The 18,584-nt window shown below is 42.8% G+C and overlaps 2 protein-coding genes across 8 annotated transcripts in view; both read left to right on the forward strand.

The window, feature by feature from the left end:
• The first annotated feature begins 285 nt into the window (after positions 1-285).
• The window catches only part of GGNBP2 (gametogenetin binding protein 2), an 82,310-nt gene continuing 64,011 nt past the window's right edge, over positions 286-18,584 (forward strand). For 2 of the 7 annotated variants that reach the window (XM_070932009.1, XM_070932013.1), the window contains exon 1: positions 10,651-10,767. The gene's annotated coding sequence lies outside the window, so the exon portion shown is untranslated. Of the gene's footprint in view, positions 345-1,037; positions 1,129-10,650; positions 10,768-10,807; positions 10,812-10,838; positions 10,853-18,584 lie in introns of those variants that run through there. The other 5 variants (XM_070932015.1, XM_070932016.1, XM_070932010.1 and 2 more) reach the window with 4 other exon arrangements.
• PIGW (phosphatidylinositol glycan anchor biosynthesis class W) lies at positions 4,569-6,173 on the forward strand. Its single transcript, XM_070945183.1, has one exon. It carries the CDS (start codon positions 4,569-4,571, stop codon positions 6,078-6,080), a length of 1,512 nt encoding a protein of 503 aa, XP_070801284.1. The 3' UTR covers positions 6,081-6,173.

The raw sequence follows: 18,584 nt of genomic DNA on the forward strand, positions 1-18,584 counted from the left end.
ATCAGGCAGTACGATTTAGGAGGATAATTGCTGATGAAAATGTCGCTAGGAAACTGATTCCTTCTTTACTTTTTGTGTATGTACGGTGCTGTAACAGCAGGAAGTTTAAAATAGTCCGCAGCGGAAGCCAAAGAAGAAACTGTATCCCAGGCTTTCAAACACAATATTCTTTTGAAAGGGCAATTCTTCTCTCTAAACTGCGTCATCCTGTGGAGGAAATATTCTCATTTAACCAACTCAAGTCGTTTATTTTTTTTTTTAAGGAGTTGGTCTCCCTGGTGACTCATATAGGTTATTCTTTCAAAGCATTTCCGGGTGAATATTTGAAAAATGCAAAGAAATGGGTAATTCAACTGGATTTTAAACTTTTCTCTCTTCCTGTTGCCGTCTCCCAGCCTGACTGAATTAATATTCAAAATTTGGGGATATTTGTAAGCTCGTATTTATTTAATTGCTTCAGAAGGGCAGGTTCCAGACTCATTCGCTGCCTGGGGAGAAGCTTCCAAGGGGATTTGGTTTGAATTTTAAATTTAATTATTTTAACTGTTCCTGTTAAAAGGAAATTAATTTTAAATACTTTAAATTTTCTGTGATTCTTGTCACAATTGAGCAGTGCTGGTATCTGATTGAATACTTAATTGCTTGTTTGATTTTACTGTTTTTAAAATATTTTTATTGTCAATAGTTCAAAGAAATGTGTTCACAATTAGTTTACAAATCGCATAAATATTCTGTGCATTGACATTTTAATCATTCTCTGCCCCTTCCTTATCGGAGAAAAACCAAAACTCCAAATTTCATATTTACTAATGAACCCAAAAAAGAGATTAACATTTCAGCACTCTAGATCAGTTTGGGAATAAACAGAATAGAAATGGAATAGAGTAAAACCGAATGTGTTTACTGGAACCCTAAAGCAACACTTTACATTTTGTACTGCAATGTTTTGTTATGTTCAACATGCCTTGTCAATCAGAATGCATAGCAATATTTCTTTGAATTTGTAGATTTCAAAGAATAACTATTTTGTTTTTCAGCAGACTGAGGAATTTCTAAGGAATCTGCTAGCCAGAAAAAAACATGCTGAGAACAGTGATGAATCTTCCTTGAATTATCTGCTTATGAAAAGTACTTATTTTTTTATTACATTTCTTTGTTAGACTTCTGCTCTACCTTTCTCATACAGTATTTTCCAGGAGTTATATGGAGAAGTAATGAGTAGAAATGCACCAAGGGATGAATGGAAAAAGAGAAGGAAAAGGGGGTTAGCTTTATTAACTGAAGGGCTATTGTTTTTCTGTGTAAATTGTGGTGGTCATTTCTGGATCACAATATCTTTGGTCAGAATGTATCTTCTTACACAAATCTTTCTCATCTGCTTCCCAAAATTGTTTATGTGGCTGGAGAAAACCCTTCAGCTCAGCAACCCTGGGCAGAAAGGAGGATGAGTGAGTGCTGTTCCCTTGGCTCCTCCTATACCGGTGATGGCAAATCTATGGCATGCATGCCACAGGTGGCATATGGAGCCATGTACATGGGCATGCAAGCGTTGCCCTAGCTCAGCGCCAACGGATTTTTGGGACTTCGGGCCCACCAGACGTCGGGAAACAGGCTGTTTCTGGCCTCTGGAGGGGTGGGGAAGGCCGTTTTTGCCTTCCCCGGGCTCCTAGAAAGGCTCTGGAGCCTGGGGAGAGTGAAAAATGGGCCTTCTGGTCTCACCGGAAGTTGGCAAATGGGCTGTTTCCAGCTTCTGGAGGTCCTCCAGGGAGTGGGGAAGGTTGTTTTCGCCCTCCCCAGGCTCCTAGAAAGGCTCTGGAGCCTGGGGAGAGCAAAAAACGGGCCTACTGGGCCCACCGTGCCATCATGTGCCAAAATTCAAGCATTGAATTATGGGTGTGGGCGCGCACACACATGACCCCCCACGCTCTCTCCGCTTTTGGCACGCGAAGGCAAAAAGCTTAGCCATCATTGTCCTAGACAGTCTTCTCAAAATGTGTGGACTTTAACCCTCAAAAGTTTTTTAAAAATGGCCCTGCTGAAGAATTCTGAGAATTGAAACCCAACCAATCTGGAGGCTATTAGAGACAACTTTAGAAAGTGACCCATCAGTGGGTCAGTGGACTGCCAGAAAAAAACACACTCACGTTGCATTTAGTCACATCTGAAGTTTGGTGAGTTGTTGAAGTTGGTTCAGTGCTTGAAATGCCTTACACAGTGCAAGTTTTGCATACCATCCCAATCTAATAGATGTCAGCTGAGAGGATGATGATATTATTATTATTATTATTATTATTATTATTATTATTATTATTATTATTATTATTATTATTATTAGAATTAGAATTAGAATTTATATACCACCCTACTCCTGAAGGACTAAGGGCGGTGAACAGCCAAAAGATAAAATACATATAATACATATGTTAAAAAAATCATTAAAATACAATTAAATAATTTGGCCCAGAAAACAAAATTTAAAAACCCCAATTTTATAAGACAAATTTAAAATTTAAACAATTTAAAAACAATTTTAAAAAGAGGTTAGGCCAGGCCGGCCTGCTGGAATAGGAGTGTTTTGAGGGCACGGCGGAAAGCGCACAGATCAGTGATCCTCCGTATCTCCGGGGGGAGCTTGTTCCAGATGGCAGGTGCTCCCACAGAGAAGGCTCTCCCCCTGGGGGCCGCCAGTCGACACTGTTTGACCGACGGCACCCTAAGAAGCCCCTCTCTATGGGAGCGTACTGGTCGGTGAGAGGCTACTGGTGGCAGAAGGCGGTCTCGTAGATACCCCGGTCCTAGGCCATGGAACGCTCTAAAGGTAGTAACCAAAACCTTGAAATGCACCCGGAAGACCACTGGGAGCCAGTGCAGCTCACACAGGAGGGGGGGTCACATGGGAGCGCCATGTTGCTCCCATAACCACTCGCGCGGCCGCATTCTGGACCAGCTGGAGCCTTCGGGTGCTCCTCAAGGGGAGCCCCATGTAGAGAGCATTGCAGTAGTTCAGGTGGGAAGTGACGAGGGCATGAGTGACCGTATTTGAGTCCCGATCCAGAAAGGGACGCAACTGGCGAATCAGGCGAACCTTATAAAATGACCTCCCGGCCACAGCCGTCAGATGCCCTTCTAAAGACAGCTGTGAGTCCAGGAGGACACCCAAGTTGCGGACCCTCTCCGTGGGGGCCAATGACTCGCCCCCAATAGTCAGTGATGGCACCAACTGACTATATCGGGATGTCGGAAACCACAGCCACTCGGTCTTGGATGGGTTGAGCCTGAGTCTGTTTCTCCCCATCCAGATCCATACAGCCTCCAGGCACCGGGACATCACTTCAAGGGCATCATTGGGGTGGTCGGTCCGGGGTGGAGATGTACAATATGCATGGTGGGCTACCTGAGTAGTAGCTAAAGACCACATGATCTCTCATCTCCTAAGTGTCTCAAGTTATGACGTCCTTTTATTTATGGACATGTTGAAATAAGATGACTGGGATGACAAAATCCAACTTTAATTCCCAGCATAGGTGTCTGCATAAAGTAGAGGGAGTGAGCAGGGACAACAAGCAATGCTACATTCTGCATGATGACATTGTAACTGCATATCCTAGTTTGGGTTGTTGAAAGCCATTAGTGGATTAAAATAGGATGATTTGGATATGGTGGAAAAATGGGCTTGGGTATGTCACTAGAAGTTATTTTCTACCTCAGTTCTTACCAAATGGTTATAATTCTACAGTATCTTTTCAAAGCTGTGATCTTCCAGATATGTTGGGAATGACTACTTGTTGGGGATTCTGTGAGTTGTTCCTCTATCTGGTATATGTTAGCGTGGAGAAAGCCAACCTAAGGATTATTATTATGGATTATTATTATTATTATTATTATTATTATTATTATTATTATTATTGATTCACCTTTTGACAAGGGATTCCAAATTGAAAATAAACAAGGGCACAAGCTTTGCTTTACAGATAATTGTCAGCTTGCAACCATTCACTTATGACAACCTCCCCAAAAGGTATTTACCAACCAGGATTTGAAATTCAAATGGCCACTCTGCATGATTGCATTTATGGTCATTTGCAGCAATCCATGACTGCAATTTACAACTTTCAGGCTGGAAACTGGTGTCTCTGGCAAAAATGCCCATTGCGGACAGTGGATTTGTTTAATGATCACAACCACATAGTTCACTTTATGATGTCACATTTGCTTAACCAGAGCAAAAAAAGTAATAAAATTGGGCACAGTCACGTGATGAGCTCCTTAATGGCTAGCATGACTTACAGTCATTATTCTGGGGTTCATTACAATCATAAGACAAGGATTAGCTGGGGAGATAATATATTATTGCTAACTGGTATCTTTCATCAACTGTTCCCAAAAGAAATGTATTGTCCATTCTTTTGTCCAATAAATCCTCTATTGTACATTGAGAAATTGGAAAGAAGTCTCTGAAAGGTGGGAATCTATCTTGAAGTAAACCCAGATGTTTGCTTTTGATTCTTGTTTTAATTGTCTTGCCATTCTGATTTTTGTTTTAAATGTAACTTTGCAGAGGCTGAGAAATGTCACAGCAGCTGGTAAAAGAAGCTTTTCTAAGTAACCTAAATGGAACGACATTACTTGAAATTTCTGTTAGCTTACCTCTTGCACCATTATGTGTTCTCGCCAGAGGACTGCTCCTAATTTTGTATTTTCTCCATAACAGAAGACCTTTATGCTCAATATATGGCAATTTTTTTCTAGACTTCACTGTTTTAATCGTCCCTCTAGTACTTTCCTGTACAATTTTAGCTTCCACACTCCCTTTTGTGATCCTCTCCATTATGGCACTCTGCACAGGCTTGATTTTTGTCATTTATACTAAACGGACAAATTATGCCCAAGTAAATCTTAAGCAAATCTTAGATGATTTTCTGAGAACCAACTTGGACCCAGAATACATTCCCGCCATAACCTCGCTTCGAGTGTTTATCAATTTATGGACATCCATTAACATCCTGGCTGTAGACTTCCCCCAGTATCCCCGGAGGTATGCCAAAACGGAGTCTTATGGGACCGGGCTGATGGATTTGGGAGTTGGAATATTTGTTTTTGGAAATGGTGTGGTTTGTCCAGAAGTCCGGTTGAAACCTGGTGCATCCCAAAACAAATTCTTTTATTTCACAAGGCAGTTGTTGACCGTATGGCCTCTCCTACTCCTTGGCTTTGGACGACTAATGAGTGTTAAAGCAGCTGACTATTATGAGCATGTCACTGAGTATGGTGTGCACTGGAACTTTTTCTTCACTTTAGCTGCTATACGAATGGGTGCATCGCTCCTTCTGACTGTATTCCCCGTGCACAAAGCCTGGATAGTCGCAGTAATGTTAGCTGTGGTTTATGAATGCTTTCTTGAGATTACACCTCTGAAAATGTTTATTTTGCATGGAAGCAATGGGCAAGATTCAAGGACTGGTTTTCTAAATGCCAACAGAGAGGGCATATTTTCTGTCATTGGTTACCTTGCTATCTATATGGCTAGTGTGCAAGTAGGTTTATATTTGGTAGGAAAAAGAACAACAGCAAGAGGATGGCTTAAAATAATCTGCTACTTTTTACAGGCCATTTTCCTCCTTTTTATATGTCTCTTCGTTGCTCAGATGTACATTGACACCGTGTCCCGACGAATGGCAAACCTTTCTTTTTGTATATGGATCGTTGCTAGCTGCTTGATTGCATTTAGTTCTTTTTTAGTGGTTGATCTCATTCTCATATTCACAAAGCTTGTTGTGGGTGGGGCCGATATTCCTAGTAGCTGGAATGTTCTACACTCATCAACATATAAAAAATCTGATTTGGAATTTCGGCACAGAAAAAACGAATCTCAGAGTATGTGCATGATCAATGCTGTGAACAAAAACCAGCTTCTGCATTTTTTGCTAGCCAATGTTTTAACTGGTCTTGTAAATATGCATGTTGATACAGTGCACAGCAGCACACTCTCTGCCATGTTAATTCTGCATTTGTATATGTTTACAAACTGTTTAGTTATGTATATGTTACAAGCAAAAAATATAGTTTTAAAATGGTGGTAATTTACAAAACTGCAGGACATATCTAGGCAGTTCCCAGGTATGAACACTGACTTGAAGGCACAAAAATATTGCCAATAAAAATGATAAAAGCTGCAATGCCTTTATGAAATATAAAGCCTTGGGTGTTTTTCCTTAGGTTTGCGATATATATGCATAAGATGGTATATATTTTTTAACTGGGATATTTAATAGCCCATTTCCGATTTTTGGAAAATGGAACGGAATTATTTTAAACAAGAGAAAACGTCTTGTCAATAATATATGTTTACAAACTTTTGTAACATTATGAAACATAAAAACCATTATCACTCAAGTGGATTGGGACAATTTTTTTTGTAGGGGGTTAAAGGATAAAATTGATAAAAACAAAGATACCTGTTTTGATTCTTATTTTAGAAAAATATATATTTCAATGATACAATTGAATATCAGTGCTGGAGGATCAGGTGTGGCTTGAAGGTTTCTTACACCTGCTATTTCTACTTAGCCCAACTGACGTATATATTTAGGCTGGTTTTGGGCCCTCAACTGAGAATACGGAAGGTAAATCAAAGTATAAAAATTAAAGGCGGCCATTCTACTTAGGTTTCTGGAAATGGATCAACTGCTACATACATTAGCAGTTGTAATTTACTATTCATTGGAGAAAAACAAACGTGACATAATATAGAAAATAAAGTTCTCGTTTCTGAGCTCATAACCTCAGTGGAACTATGCCCAACGAGTCATTATGCAATAATGTTCCATTTTCAAGGCCATGCAATAAAGTAAGCCATTTGTTGTATTTGTTCTGAAACACAATTTATTTAAAAGTACCAGTGTTTATGCAACTGAAACTTGCCAAACACAATGAGAAAATGTGGACTTAACATCCTTGACTTCCAACCATTCATGATTGTGGTATCTAATTATCACTAGAAATAAAGGGACATGAAGAACCAGAGGTCACTCCATAAGGTCAGTCCCTTTCATACATGTATGCAATGTTACAATGCACATACAAAGGATCTTTCATGACAACACAAAAAATTCTTTTCACTATTATTTGCAATTCTCCCCATCACTCCCAGAGATACTGATACTTTTGAGACAGGTGAAATAATTTTCAAATACTTTTGGCCCGCAGCCCTTGGCTATTTTTCTTTTCTAAATAAAATTATGCTTTACATTGTTATATGCCACTTCCAATTTATTTATGATGCTAAAATGCTAGATGAAGAGCCTAGCGAGGGGGTTGTCACAACCCCTGGAGTGACAAATGGAATGGCAAAATACTGGGCAGGCTAGAAGCTAGGTACTAACTAGCAGTCCAGGTACAAGCCAAGTTTTGTTAGCAGAACCTCAACCCTATAGTTGCTTAATGCCAAGTTGATCCATATTGTGAATGCAATAATATACAGGTAGTCCTCGACTTACAACTGTTTGTTTAGTGATCATTCAAAGTTATAACGGCACTAAAAAAAGTGACATGCCCTTTATTCACACTTAATACTGTTGCAGCATCCCCATGGTTATGTGATCAAAGTTCAGACACTTGGCAACTGACTCATGACAGTTGTAGTATCCTGGGGTCATGTAACCTTCTGACAAGCAGTCAGTGCGGAAGTCAGATTCACTTAACAACTGTGGCAAGAAAAGTTGTAAAACGAAGCAAAACTCACTTAACAATCCTCTTTCTTAACAATAGAAATTTTGGGCTGAAATGTGGTCTTGAGTCGAGGATTACCTGTAACGATGGATAAAGATCATAAGATGACCTTTCTTTCCAAATGGATGTAAATGATTAAACCCTTCAGTTTTACCTGAGTGCTGGTATCCAATTTGCTGTCAGTATGACCTTGAATTGTAGAAGCAGCGTTCCATTTTGATTTCAGATTCAGGTTTATTATCTTCTGCTGGACACCTGTCTGGAACAGGTATTTTTTTCTGTTCTATTGCTGTGCCATTTCTCAGTCGATTGCAAGAAAAGGCTCCAGATTTGGCATTGTGCATCTCCAAGCTTCTTTTAAATATTTATGATGTATTTTGGGGGGCAAAGCAGGTTTACGTTGTACCTTCTTTAAAATATATTTGGTGTGGGGAAAGCAAGTTATATATTATCCCTCCATTTAAACATTCATAAGGCATACTTTTGGGGGGAAAGCAGGCATACATTATACCTTAGCTATAGGGGAAAGAAGATATATACCTTGTTTTATATCTGCTGCCTGCTGCCACCAGTAGCCTCTCACCGGCCATTACGCTCTCATAGAGAGGGGCTCCTCCAGGTGCTGTTGGCCAAACAATGTCGACTGGTGGCCCCCAGGGGGAGAGCTTTCTCTGTGGGGGCACCTGCTATCTGGAATGAGCTCCCCCCGGAGATACAGAGGATCCCGGATCTACGCACCTTCCGCCACGCCCTCAAGACTTTTATTTCATCAGGCCGGCCTGGCCTAACTTTTCCCTTTTAACTTTTTAAATTGTAAATTTTAAATTTGTCTTAAGTATTGGGGGTGTTTTAATTTGTCCCGGGCCAAATTATCTAATGTGGTTTTATATTGTCTTTTAAATTTTGTAATCTATGTGTTTTATTTTTGGCTGTTCACCACCCTGAGTCCTTCAGGAGTAAGGCGGTATATAAATTTAATTAATTAATTAATTAATTAATTAATTAAATATTGATAACCCGTTTTGGGGTGAACATAGGTATATGTTAAGCCATTAAAATATGGATATCTTCTTTCAAATATTATTAATGTACAGGTAGTCCTCAACTTACAAGTTTGCTTAGTGATTATTCAAAATTACAGCAGTACTGAAAAAAGGACTTAATGACCATTTTTCACACATCTGTTGCAGCATCCCCATTGTGGGAAGTCCCCCCCAATGAAATATTTTGGGAAATACTAAAAAGGCAGAATATTGTATTTCCCTAAAGGAGAAATATATTTTTAGAGGCAGAAAGCAGCCCCCAGTCTACCTTAATAGCCCACAGTAGATGCCAGCACTTAAGGAGATAGAGTTTGCACACACAGACATCTCATCAGCATTTCAAGACCTGTATAAAAATTCTGACACTCATCTAGCTAATTGTGCAGCTGACTTAGAACCACAAACTCTGGTGGTTCTGTTCAGCAATAAATGAACCTTTCTTTCCAATCAGCCTCCATGTTGTTTCCAGCATTTCTCCCAGCTTGAAACTGAACCTTCCAACACCATGACCACATGAACAAAATCGTATTTATTTCCCTCGTTCATGTCCATGTTCATATACATACCCACTATCTTGTACATGTTTGACAAACTAATAAATAAAATTCAGTTGGCAAGGACTCATTTGTGACTGTTGCAGTGTCCTGGCACATTTCCCCCCACCCCCCAAGTAAAGTTAATGGGGATGCCAGATTCACTTAACCACCGTATTACTACCTTAATAATTGCTTATTTGTACCCTGTGTTGTACCTTATGATTCTTGATGAATGTATCTTTTCTTTTATGTACATTTAGAGCATATGCACCAAGACAAATTCCTTGTGCGTCCATTCACACTTGGCCAATAAAAAAATTCTATTCTATTCTTAATAACCGCAGTGATTCACTTAACTGTGGCAAGAAAGGTCATAAAGTGGGGCAAAGTTCACGTCACAAATGTTTCAATTAGCAACAAAAATTTCAGGTTCCATTGTAGTAAGTCGAGGACTACATGTATATTTCGGAGGGCAAAGTCGCCTCATAATTTTTTTTTGTATAAGGGAGACCAAAAACGGTTTAAAAGAAGCGTCCAACGAAGCGTAAGGACCAGTTCCTATTTAAAATGCATGAGGGGGAAAATTCTTCAGGAACGTTGCCCAAAGCGCAATTTCGCCCCCCCTTTTTTTTTAATCCCGAAAACAGCCCGTTAAATTCACTCTCGCCTTAGGGCGAGCGCGAGATAGACGTCGCCTCATCTCCCATCTTTTCCCGCTCGAACTTATTTTTCGAGGCGGAAGAAACGGCTCACTGAGCATGCGCAAAACCTCAGCGTTTTATTCGCCGCGCCGGCGGCAGGGGCTATTTGTGACAGTTTCCAAGAAAGAAAGGCGGGGAATGGGCTTGCGGGTTCCACTTCACGTCAAGCGTTCCTTCTCGCGCATGCGCAGAAGGCCGCAAGCCGGAGCCTCTTTCCGGCCTTACCTATATAAAGGAAACGCTCTTCCACCCTCCTTTCTTCGATTTGAGCCCGCGGCGGAAAAAGCGAAGGGGAAGGCCGAGGAAGGGGCGGGCCACGCAAGGTTCATTTACATAAAGGAAAAAAAAAGAGAAGGGGCGGAGCTTGTGGCAGAGGTGACAGCTTCAGCCGAGGCACGCCCTGAAAGAGCAGTTAGTCGCCTTGAGGGGGGGGGGGAGTCGAAAGAGGGCGGGGTTTGGGAGCCCAGGAGGCGGAGCCCTGCGAGCGGTTGGTCGGGGCGGTGGGTGGGGGAAGGCGGGAGGTTGGCCTTCTCCGTCTCTCGCGAGAGGAGGGGGGGCAGGAGGAGGAGGGGCAGGGGCGGAGCCAAAGCCGGACGAGGAGGCTCCATGCTGCCCTCCTGAAAGGGGGAGGGAGGGGAAGGGAAGAGAGAGAGGCCAAAAAAATCGCCCGTTTCGGCGCTTCGAGGTGTGGCAGTTTCTTCTCCTGCAAGCTTCAGTCGCTTCAGCCAATAGGAGAGGCGGGCTGGGGGGAAAAGGAAGGTAAATTTAAATAGAGGTGGAGCCTGTCGGAGCAGTAAGTGGTGGTGAGCAGGGGGAGGGGGGAGGAAGAGGAGGAAGAGCGAAGGTTATGCTTTGACCTACTGGTTGCTTTATTAATTTATTTTCTTCCGTTGTATTTATATCCTGGGGAGGGGGGGGAGGATTCCTGCGCCTAATCTGCTTCCTTTCAAAATGCAAAAAAAAATAATAATTAAAAAATACCCCCCCCTCCCTGAAGAAGGAGGGGGGAGGCCATTTTCCTCTAAAAAAAAAACACTTTTTCTCCCCATTATTGGAGGATTCCCTGGGGGGAAAAAATTGCAAAATTTGCAATGCCAAAGTGGGGGTGGGGGTGATGCAAAGATGCAAAGAAGGTGGGAAAGTCAAAAGGAGAGGTAGTCAGAGAGTGAAATAGCCCTTGATTAAGGAAAAAAAATCCAAAAAATTCCCTCTTTTGAAAAAAAAGTTGGCAGGCTGCTAATTACCAGGACTTTTTCTTTCTGCTTTGAAACAAGCTACATTTTGTTTTTGTTGTTTTTTTGTCCCCTTGGGCGTATTGGATGAGTGTGTAGTAGGTGTACAGGTTAAGCTTCAACTTAATCATTGCTGGCAAGAGCTCTTGATTTTGGTTGCTAAAATACTTTTGCAAGTTGGGTCTGCCTGCAATTCCGGGGTTGCTTAGTTCTAGAAAACAGAACAATGTTTCTCATAGGTGATTTTGCGAGCTGTTAGCAGGCTTGGCTTTTGGAGTCCTGCTGTAATTCAGAGGCTTTGGCTCGGTAGCGTGGAGTTTGGTATCCTGCTTATATCTCTGCACGGCAAAAGTTTATTTTTTTCCTAGAAAAAGTGGCCTTGAGGAACCTCGTTTGCAGTTACCCTGTTTCTCCCAAAATAAGACATCCCCTGATAATAAGCCCAATCGGGCTTTTGAGCGCATGGCAATAAGGCCAAGCACTTATTTCAGGGTTCAAAAAAATATAAGACGGTCTTATTTTTGGGGAAACACAGATTGCTGGTGCCCTGTTACCGGAAGGTTTCAAAAATAGACTGGACTACCATTTGACCAGGATGGTATATAAAAGTCTCCTGCTTTGAGCAAGGGGTTGGACTGGAAGATCTCCGATGTCCCTTCCAGCCCTATAATTCTGTGTTCTATGTTGTAAACGGTAAATTGGGGTTGCGGTGTGAAGTTGTTTTGGCTTAGCCTGTTGTGTGAACTCAACCGACATGTGATCTTGCATAAGGTAAACTCAGCCCTGGCACAAATCTGTGATACAGGTAATCCTCGACTTACGGCCATAATTGAGCCCAACATTTCTGCCCTTAAGTGAGAAATTTGTGAAGTTTTATGACTTTTCTTGCCACATTTATTAAGTAAATCATTGCTGCTGTTAAGTTAGTAACCCAGTTGTTAAGTAAATCTAGCTTCCCCATTGACTTTGTCAGAAGATCTCAAAAGAAGATCCCATGATCCTTAGACACATCATAAATACGAACCAGTTGTCCAGCATCTGAACGTAAATCACGTGGCCATAGGGATGCTGCAACGGTCATAATTGTTCATAAAATGTTCATAAGTCACTTCCCCCCCCCAGTGCCGTTGTAACTTCAAACGGTCACTAAATGAACTGTTGTAAGAGGAGGACTTGCTTGCATATTATATGGTGCAGTTGTTTTTTGTGTCTTTGAATCTGTGTTGTCTCCTGGTGATTGCCTGGGCAAGTCTCTGCAGTTTTCTTGGCAAGGTTTCTCTGAAGTGGTTTGCCACGGCCGCCATCCTAGAATTGAGAGTGACTGGCCCAAGGTTAACCAGCTGGTTTTCCGCCTAAGGCAGGACTAGAACTCAGCTTTCCAGTTTCTCACCCGGTTGCCTTAACCACTAGACCAGACTGGCTCTCCTGATATATACCTCTAGGTGCCCAAAATATTTGCACATGCATCATAAATATGTGGTAGGCTCTGAGTGCAGATAATTATTTACAGGGATGGTTGTGAATATGCATTTCAGGGCTTACGTTAGTCTAACAAAGATTCAGCAGGAGTCTGGTAGCCCCTGTCCTGGCTGACCCATTTTATTCTAAGGCATATTTACTCGATTGTGAGATAAGTGGTTAATAAATATTAATAAGTTAAGCTTTTGTGAGCTGCATCTTGCTTTATCGGGTACACAGTGGGCGGCAGCTCACAAAAGCTTATATCTTTGATTACTTATTTATTTAGCGTATGGCATATCATGCCTGGGCTACCAAGATATATTAACATTTCATCTAGATTAGGAAAACAATAAAATTTAAATTGTATCTTATTTTATATATTGATATTTGAACACAGCTCTTAAAAAGAGCTGTGTTCAAATTGCAGTGTCTAGGCCAGGGATGTCAAACTCGTTTTCATTGAGGACCATTGCATCAGGATTGTGTTTGACCTTGTGTGTGTGTGTGTGTGTGTGTGTGTGTGTGGCCAGGGTGGGCATGGCCAGCTGGACCTCACTCTTATCGGAGAGGGGGGCACCTGTGGTGGCCCAAGCCAGTGAAAACGGACTCCCGAGCTCTGTTTTTGCTTGCGATGGCCTCCTGCAACCCTCTGTCAGCGGAAACGGAGCTCGGGAGGGCTGCCCGTGACCCTCCCAAGCTCCATTTTCGTTGGCAGAGGCACTACGGGCTGGTCCTTCGCTGTTTCCAGGGTGGCCCCGTGGGCCAGATCTAAATACACCCCACCACCTCTGGCCAAATCTGGCCTCCGGGCCTTGAGTTTGACACCCTTGGTCTAAGCCATCTAACAAACTATTGAAGCCCAACATTATTTATATTTTTTTAAAAAATCAGCTTACAGCCGGTCATGAGGTGATCTACAATTTGACGTGGGATCCTGCAATCTCACCTAGGGTAGGATATTATGCCCCATTTATACAGAGTGTTGGCAGAGTGTTGGTTTTGGTTACCACCTTTAAAGCGCTCCATAGCTCAGGACCTGGGTACTTGCGGGACCGCCTACTACCACCAATAGCCTCCCACCGGCCGGTACGCTCTCATAGAGAGGGGCTCCTCCGGGTGCCGTCGACTGGCGGCCCCCAGGGGGAGAGCCTTCTCTGTGGGGGCACCTACTATCTGGAACGAGCTCCCCCCGGAGATACGGAGGATCCCGGATCTGTGCACCTTCCGCCACGCTCTAAAGACCTTTTTATTTCACCAGGCGGGCCTGGCCTAACTTTCTCCCTCTTTTTAAACAATTTTAATATTTTTAATATCTTTTAATTTTCAAAGTTTAAATCTGTTTTAAATTGATTGGGGTTTTAATCTGTCTGGGCCAAATTATTTAATTCGATTTTATTTCTGTTTTTTAAATTTTGTATGTATGTATTTTATTGTTGGCTGTTCACCGCCCTGAGTCCTTCGGGAGTAGGGCGGTATACAAATCAAATAAAAGTAAAAGTAAAAAGACACTATGTGAGGTGCAAATCCTCTTCGGGATTGTCCATTGCTCGCATGGTTATTCAAGGCCTGGCACATTTGTATGGACTCATTTATATGTCCTATAACTGGACGTTCAGTGACACATTTGACTTTCCATTAGGAAACGATTTTAAAAGTTGTTGGTCAGATGTTGTGTAAGTGTCAGTGGGGATTTCCTGCATTTGAGTCTTCCGGCTGATAAATGAGGAAGGTCAGCACTTTGAAAAAATCATCCTTAGTTCTAAGTTGCAATTCAAAGAGAGAAACAACATAAAACTAAGGAGAAATTTCCTGACAGAACAATTAATCAGTGGAAGAACTCTAGAAGTTGTGGGTGCTCCAACATTGGAAGTTTTTAAGAAGAGATTGGACAACTATTTGTCTGAAATGGTATAGGGTTTCCTGCCTGAGCAGGGGGTTGGACTAGAAGACCTCCAGGGTCCCTTCCACCTCTATTATTCTGTTAAAAAGGTGTTACTGGACTAAAAAAAATTTTTTTTTTGGCAAGGCTGCATTATTGCATCTGTTGCATATGTGGTGAGATAGATTTCTTTCAGATAAGTAGAAATGGAAAAAGGGAAAATTGGAGTGAACTTAAAACTTGACTCTGGTAAAGAGAATTGTAATTTGTGAGTGTGCAAAGAAGATACGAGTGTGTATATGTTATTTAGAACGCCACGAATGGTGATTTAAAGTCTTTGGTCCTTTATTATTCTTTCAAGTAAAGCCCAGAGGTGAGACCTTTGCTATGAATAATTATGTTGAGATTTAAGGCAGGCTTAAAATTTAAATGCCCCTCCCCTCCCAAAGATATCGCTGCTGATATGTGTCTAATGGACCGGTGGGGGACAGTGGTATATTTTAGTAACTGAAGTTTCTGGATTTTCTGAATGTGTACCCTGTCCCAACCTATAAGTTGGGTTTATGCAATATACTAAGTGCAAACTGAACACTAACAAAGTTTAGGCTGCTAGAGGAAAGTATTTGTAGCTCAGGGTTGACATGAGGGGTCCTTGGTGTTCTCTGAGCTTGGTTGCTTCCTTTTAGACGTTTCATGACCCAACTAGGTAATATCGTCAGGGCTACCAGGGAGTGGGGATTGCAGATGGGAGGGGGGAGGAGGAGCAGGAAGGACTGGGGGGTCCTTGATGCTGTCTGAGCTTGGTGGTTTTCTTGCAGACGTTTCATGACCCAGCTAGGTAACATCGTCAGTGTTACCAGGGAGTGGGGATTGCAGACGGGAGGAGCAGGAGCAGGAAGGACTGTGAGGGTCCTTGGTGGTTTTCTTGCACGTTTTATGTGTTTAAGACGTTTTATGACCCAACTAGGTAACATCATCAGTGCTAATCAACTGGTCATCATTGATTAGCACTGATAATGTTAACCTGGTTTGAGTCATGAATGATGGCTAACCTTTTTGCCATCACGTGCCAAAAGCGGGGAGAGCGCCGGGGGGGGGGCGTGCACACGTGTGCCCACACCCATAATTATATGCTCCACACACCCTGTGCTCCTCCCGCTTTTGGCACGCGATGGCACGGTGGGCCCGGTAGGCCTGTTTTTTGCTCTCCCCAGGCTCCAGAGCTTCTCTAGGAGCCTGGGGAGGGCGAAAACAGCCTTTCCCAACCCCTGGAGGCCCTCCAGAGGCCAGAAATGGCCCGTTTGCCAACTTCCGGTCCCACCACATAGATTTGAAAGTCGGTGGGACCGGAAGTCAGTAAATGGGCCATTTCCGGCCTCCGGAGGGCCTCTGGGGGGATGGGGAAGGCCATTTTCGTCCTCCCCAGTCTCCTAGAGAGGCTCTGGAGCCTGGGGAGAGCAAAAAATGGGCCTTCCCCACCCCCCCAAGGCCCTCCAGAGGCAGGAAACAGCCTATTTCCCTACTTCTGGTGGGCTCAGAAGGCCCGAAAATCAGCTGGCCAGCACATGCACGCGCGCCAGAGCTGAGCTCACGTGCCCACCAATATGGCACCACGTGCCACCTGTGGCATGTTCGCCATCACGGGCATAGGCTGTTGTATATGAAGCACAGTTATGAATGTTGTTCAGTGGAAAATCCCCCAGTTTTGTTGTGTTTTAACAGCAGCACCACGGCGTCCAACTCACCTGTGTTTTCAACTGCCGAGTGTTTTTTTTTAAAATTGTGTTTCGGTTGCTACTATGATTCAGAGAGAATCCTACATGTGTGAGAAAACATTGACATAATGAAGGCACCTCTGCCTTTCCTTAGTCTCTAGTTCTGAGCAACCGGATTCAGTCGCAACACAATTGACCCCAACATTTTGAATTAATTTTGCTTTTCAATTCGGCCAGGCTGATGGTGAACACATTTGGGTTCGGATTAGAACAGAATTGAATTTTTTATTGACCAAGTGTGATTGGACACACAAGGAATTTGTCTTGGTGCATACGCTCTCAGTGTACATAAAAGACAAGATATGTTTGTCAAGAATCATAAGGTACAACACTTTTTTTTTTTTTTTTAATTTGATTTATATGCCGCCCTTCTCCGGAGACTCAGGGCGGCTTACAATGTGCTCAGCAATAGCCTTCATCCTTTTGTATATTTATACAAAGTCAGCTTATTGCCCCCACAACTGGGTCCTCAATTTACCTACCTTAGAAAGGATGGAAGGCTGAGTCAACCTTGAGCCTTGGCGAGATTCGAACCTGCAGTAATTGCAGGCAGCTGGTCTTAATAACCAGCTTAATAACAGGGTGCCTTAGACCACTGTACTACCAAGGCTCTTAATGATAGTCGTAGTGTACACATGATACAAGCAACAAAATTACAGTCATACAGTCATAAGTGGGAGGAGATGGGTGGTGGGAAAGATGAGAAGATTAATAGTAGTGCAGACTTAGTAAATAGTTTGACAGTGTTGAGGGAATTAGTTCTTTAGCAGAGTGATGGCGTTCAGGAAAAAACTGTTCTTGTGTCTAGTTGTTCTGGTGTGCGGTGCTCTATAGCATCGTTTTGAGGGTAGAAGTTGAAGGAATTTATGTCCAGGATGCGAGGGGTCTGTAGATATTTTCTCAGCCCTCTTTTTGACTCATGCAGTATACAGGTCCTCAATGGAAGGCAGGTTGGTAGCCATTGTTTTTTCTGCTGTTCTAATTAACCTCTGAAGTCTGTGTCTGTCTTGTGGGTTGCAAAGCCAAACCAGACAGTTATAGAGGTGCAGATGACCGACTCCATAATTCCTCTGTAGAACTGGATCTACAGAATGATTAGTTCTATAGTTAATTCAGAATGATTGGTTAATCATTCTGAAATCTGTGCTGTTATCCCAAGGGTGAAATCTAAAATTTTTCCCTACCGGTTCTGTGGGCGCGGCTTGGTGAGCATGGCAGGGGAAGGATACTGCAAAATCTCCATTCCCACCCCACTCCAGGGGAAGGATACTGCCAAATCCCCATTCCCTCCCCACTCCTGGGGGAAGGATATTGCAAAATCTCCATTCCCACCCCATTCAGGGTCCAGCCAGAGGTTCTCCGAACTACTCAAAATTTCCGCTACCGGTTCTCCAGAACCTGTGAGAACCTGCTGGATTTCACCCCTGTGTTATCCCCATAATGGACAGGTAGTCCTTGACTTATAAGAGTCCATTCAGTGACTGTTCAAAGTTTACAACGGCACTGAAAAAAAATGACTTAAGACCGCTTTTTCATAATTACGACCTTTACAGCATCCCCAGGGTCATGTGATCAAAATTCAGAATGTTTGGCAACTGGTTCATATGTACGACCTTGGCTGTGTCCCAAGGTCACATTGATCACCCTTTGAGACCTTCTGACAAGCAAAGTCAATGGGGAAGCCAGGTTCACTCAACAACTCACTTATCAACTGCAGTGATTCACTTAACAGCTGTGGGAGGAAAAGTTATAAAACGAGGCAAAACTCACTTAACAAATGTCTCAGCTAAGAACAGAAATGTTGGGCTCAGATGTGGTCGTAGGTCAAGGACTACCTGTATTCACAAGTTGATCCGTACTGAAATTTCAGATGCCTGCTTACTTTTTTTCCTTTCGTTGTGGGTCTGTGGGAAAGAATCCATGGGAATTCACACACCCGCAAATCAAACCTCGAGTGCTTTTACTTAGCATGGGTGTGTTCCAGCCGGTCTTTATGACCTACATTTTGTGGACTCCATTCCTTCCTCCTCGGAAGAGCTTTAAGAAGCACATGTTCAGGCATCCCACAACTCCAGGAGTCGTAAGATGGTTCTCTGCTTCTCATCCTTGAGACAGAACCACAGGTCAGAATAACAGATGGAAGGGACCTTGGAGGTCTTCTAGTCCAGCCCCCTGCTCAAGCAGGAGGACCTATACCAGCGATGGCTAACCTTTTTGCCATCGCGTGCC

The sequence above is a fragment of the Pituophis catenifer genome, unplaced genomic scaffold (genome assembly GCF_029215685.1).
Source record: "Pituophis catenifer annectens isolate HBS135680 unplaced genomic scaffold, rPitCat1.0.hap2 SCAF_1, whole genome shotgun sequence".
NCBI lineage: Eukaryota > Metazoa > Chordata > Lepidosauria > Squamata > Colubridae > Pituophis > Pituophis catenifer.

Coding starts and splice junctions, on each gene's coding strand:
- PIGW (XM_070945183.1), top strand. CDS start 4,569: ATGTCACAGCAGCTGGTAAAAGAAGCTTTTCTAAGTAACCTAAATGGA.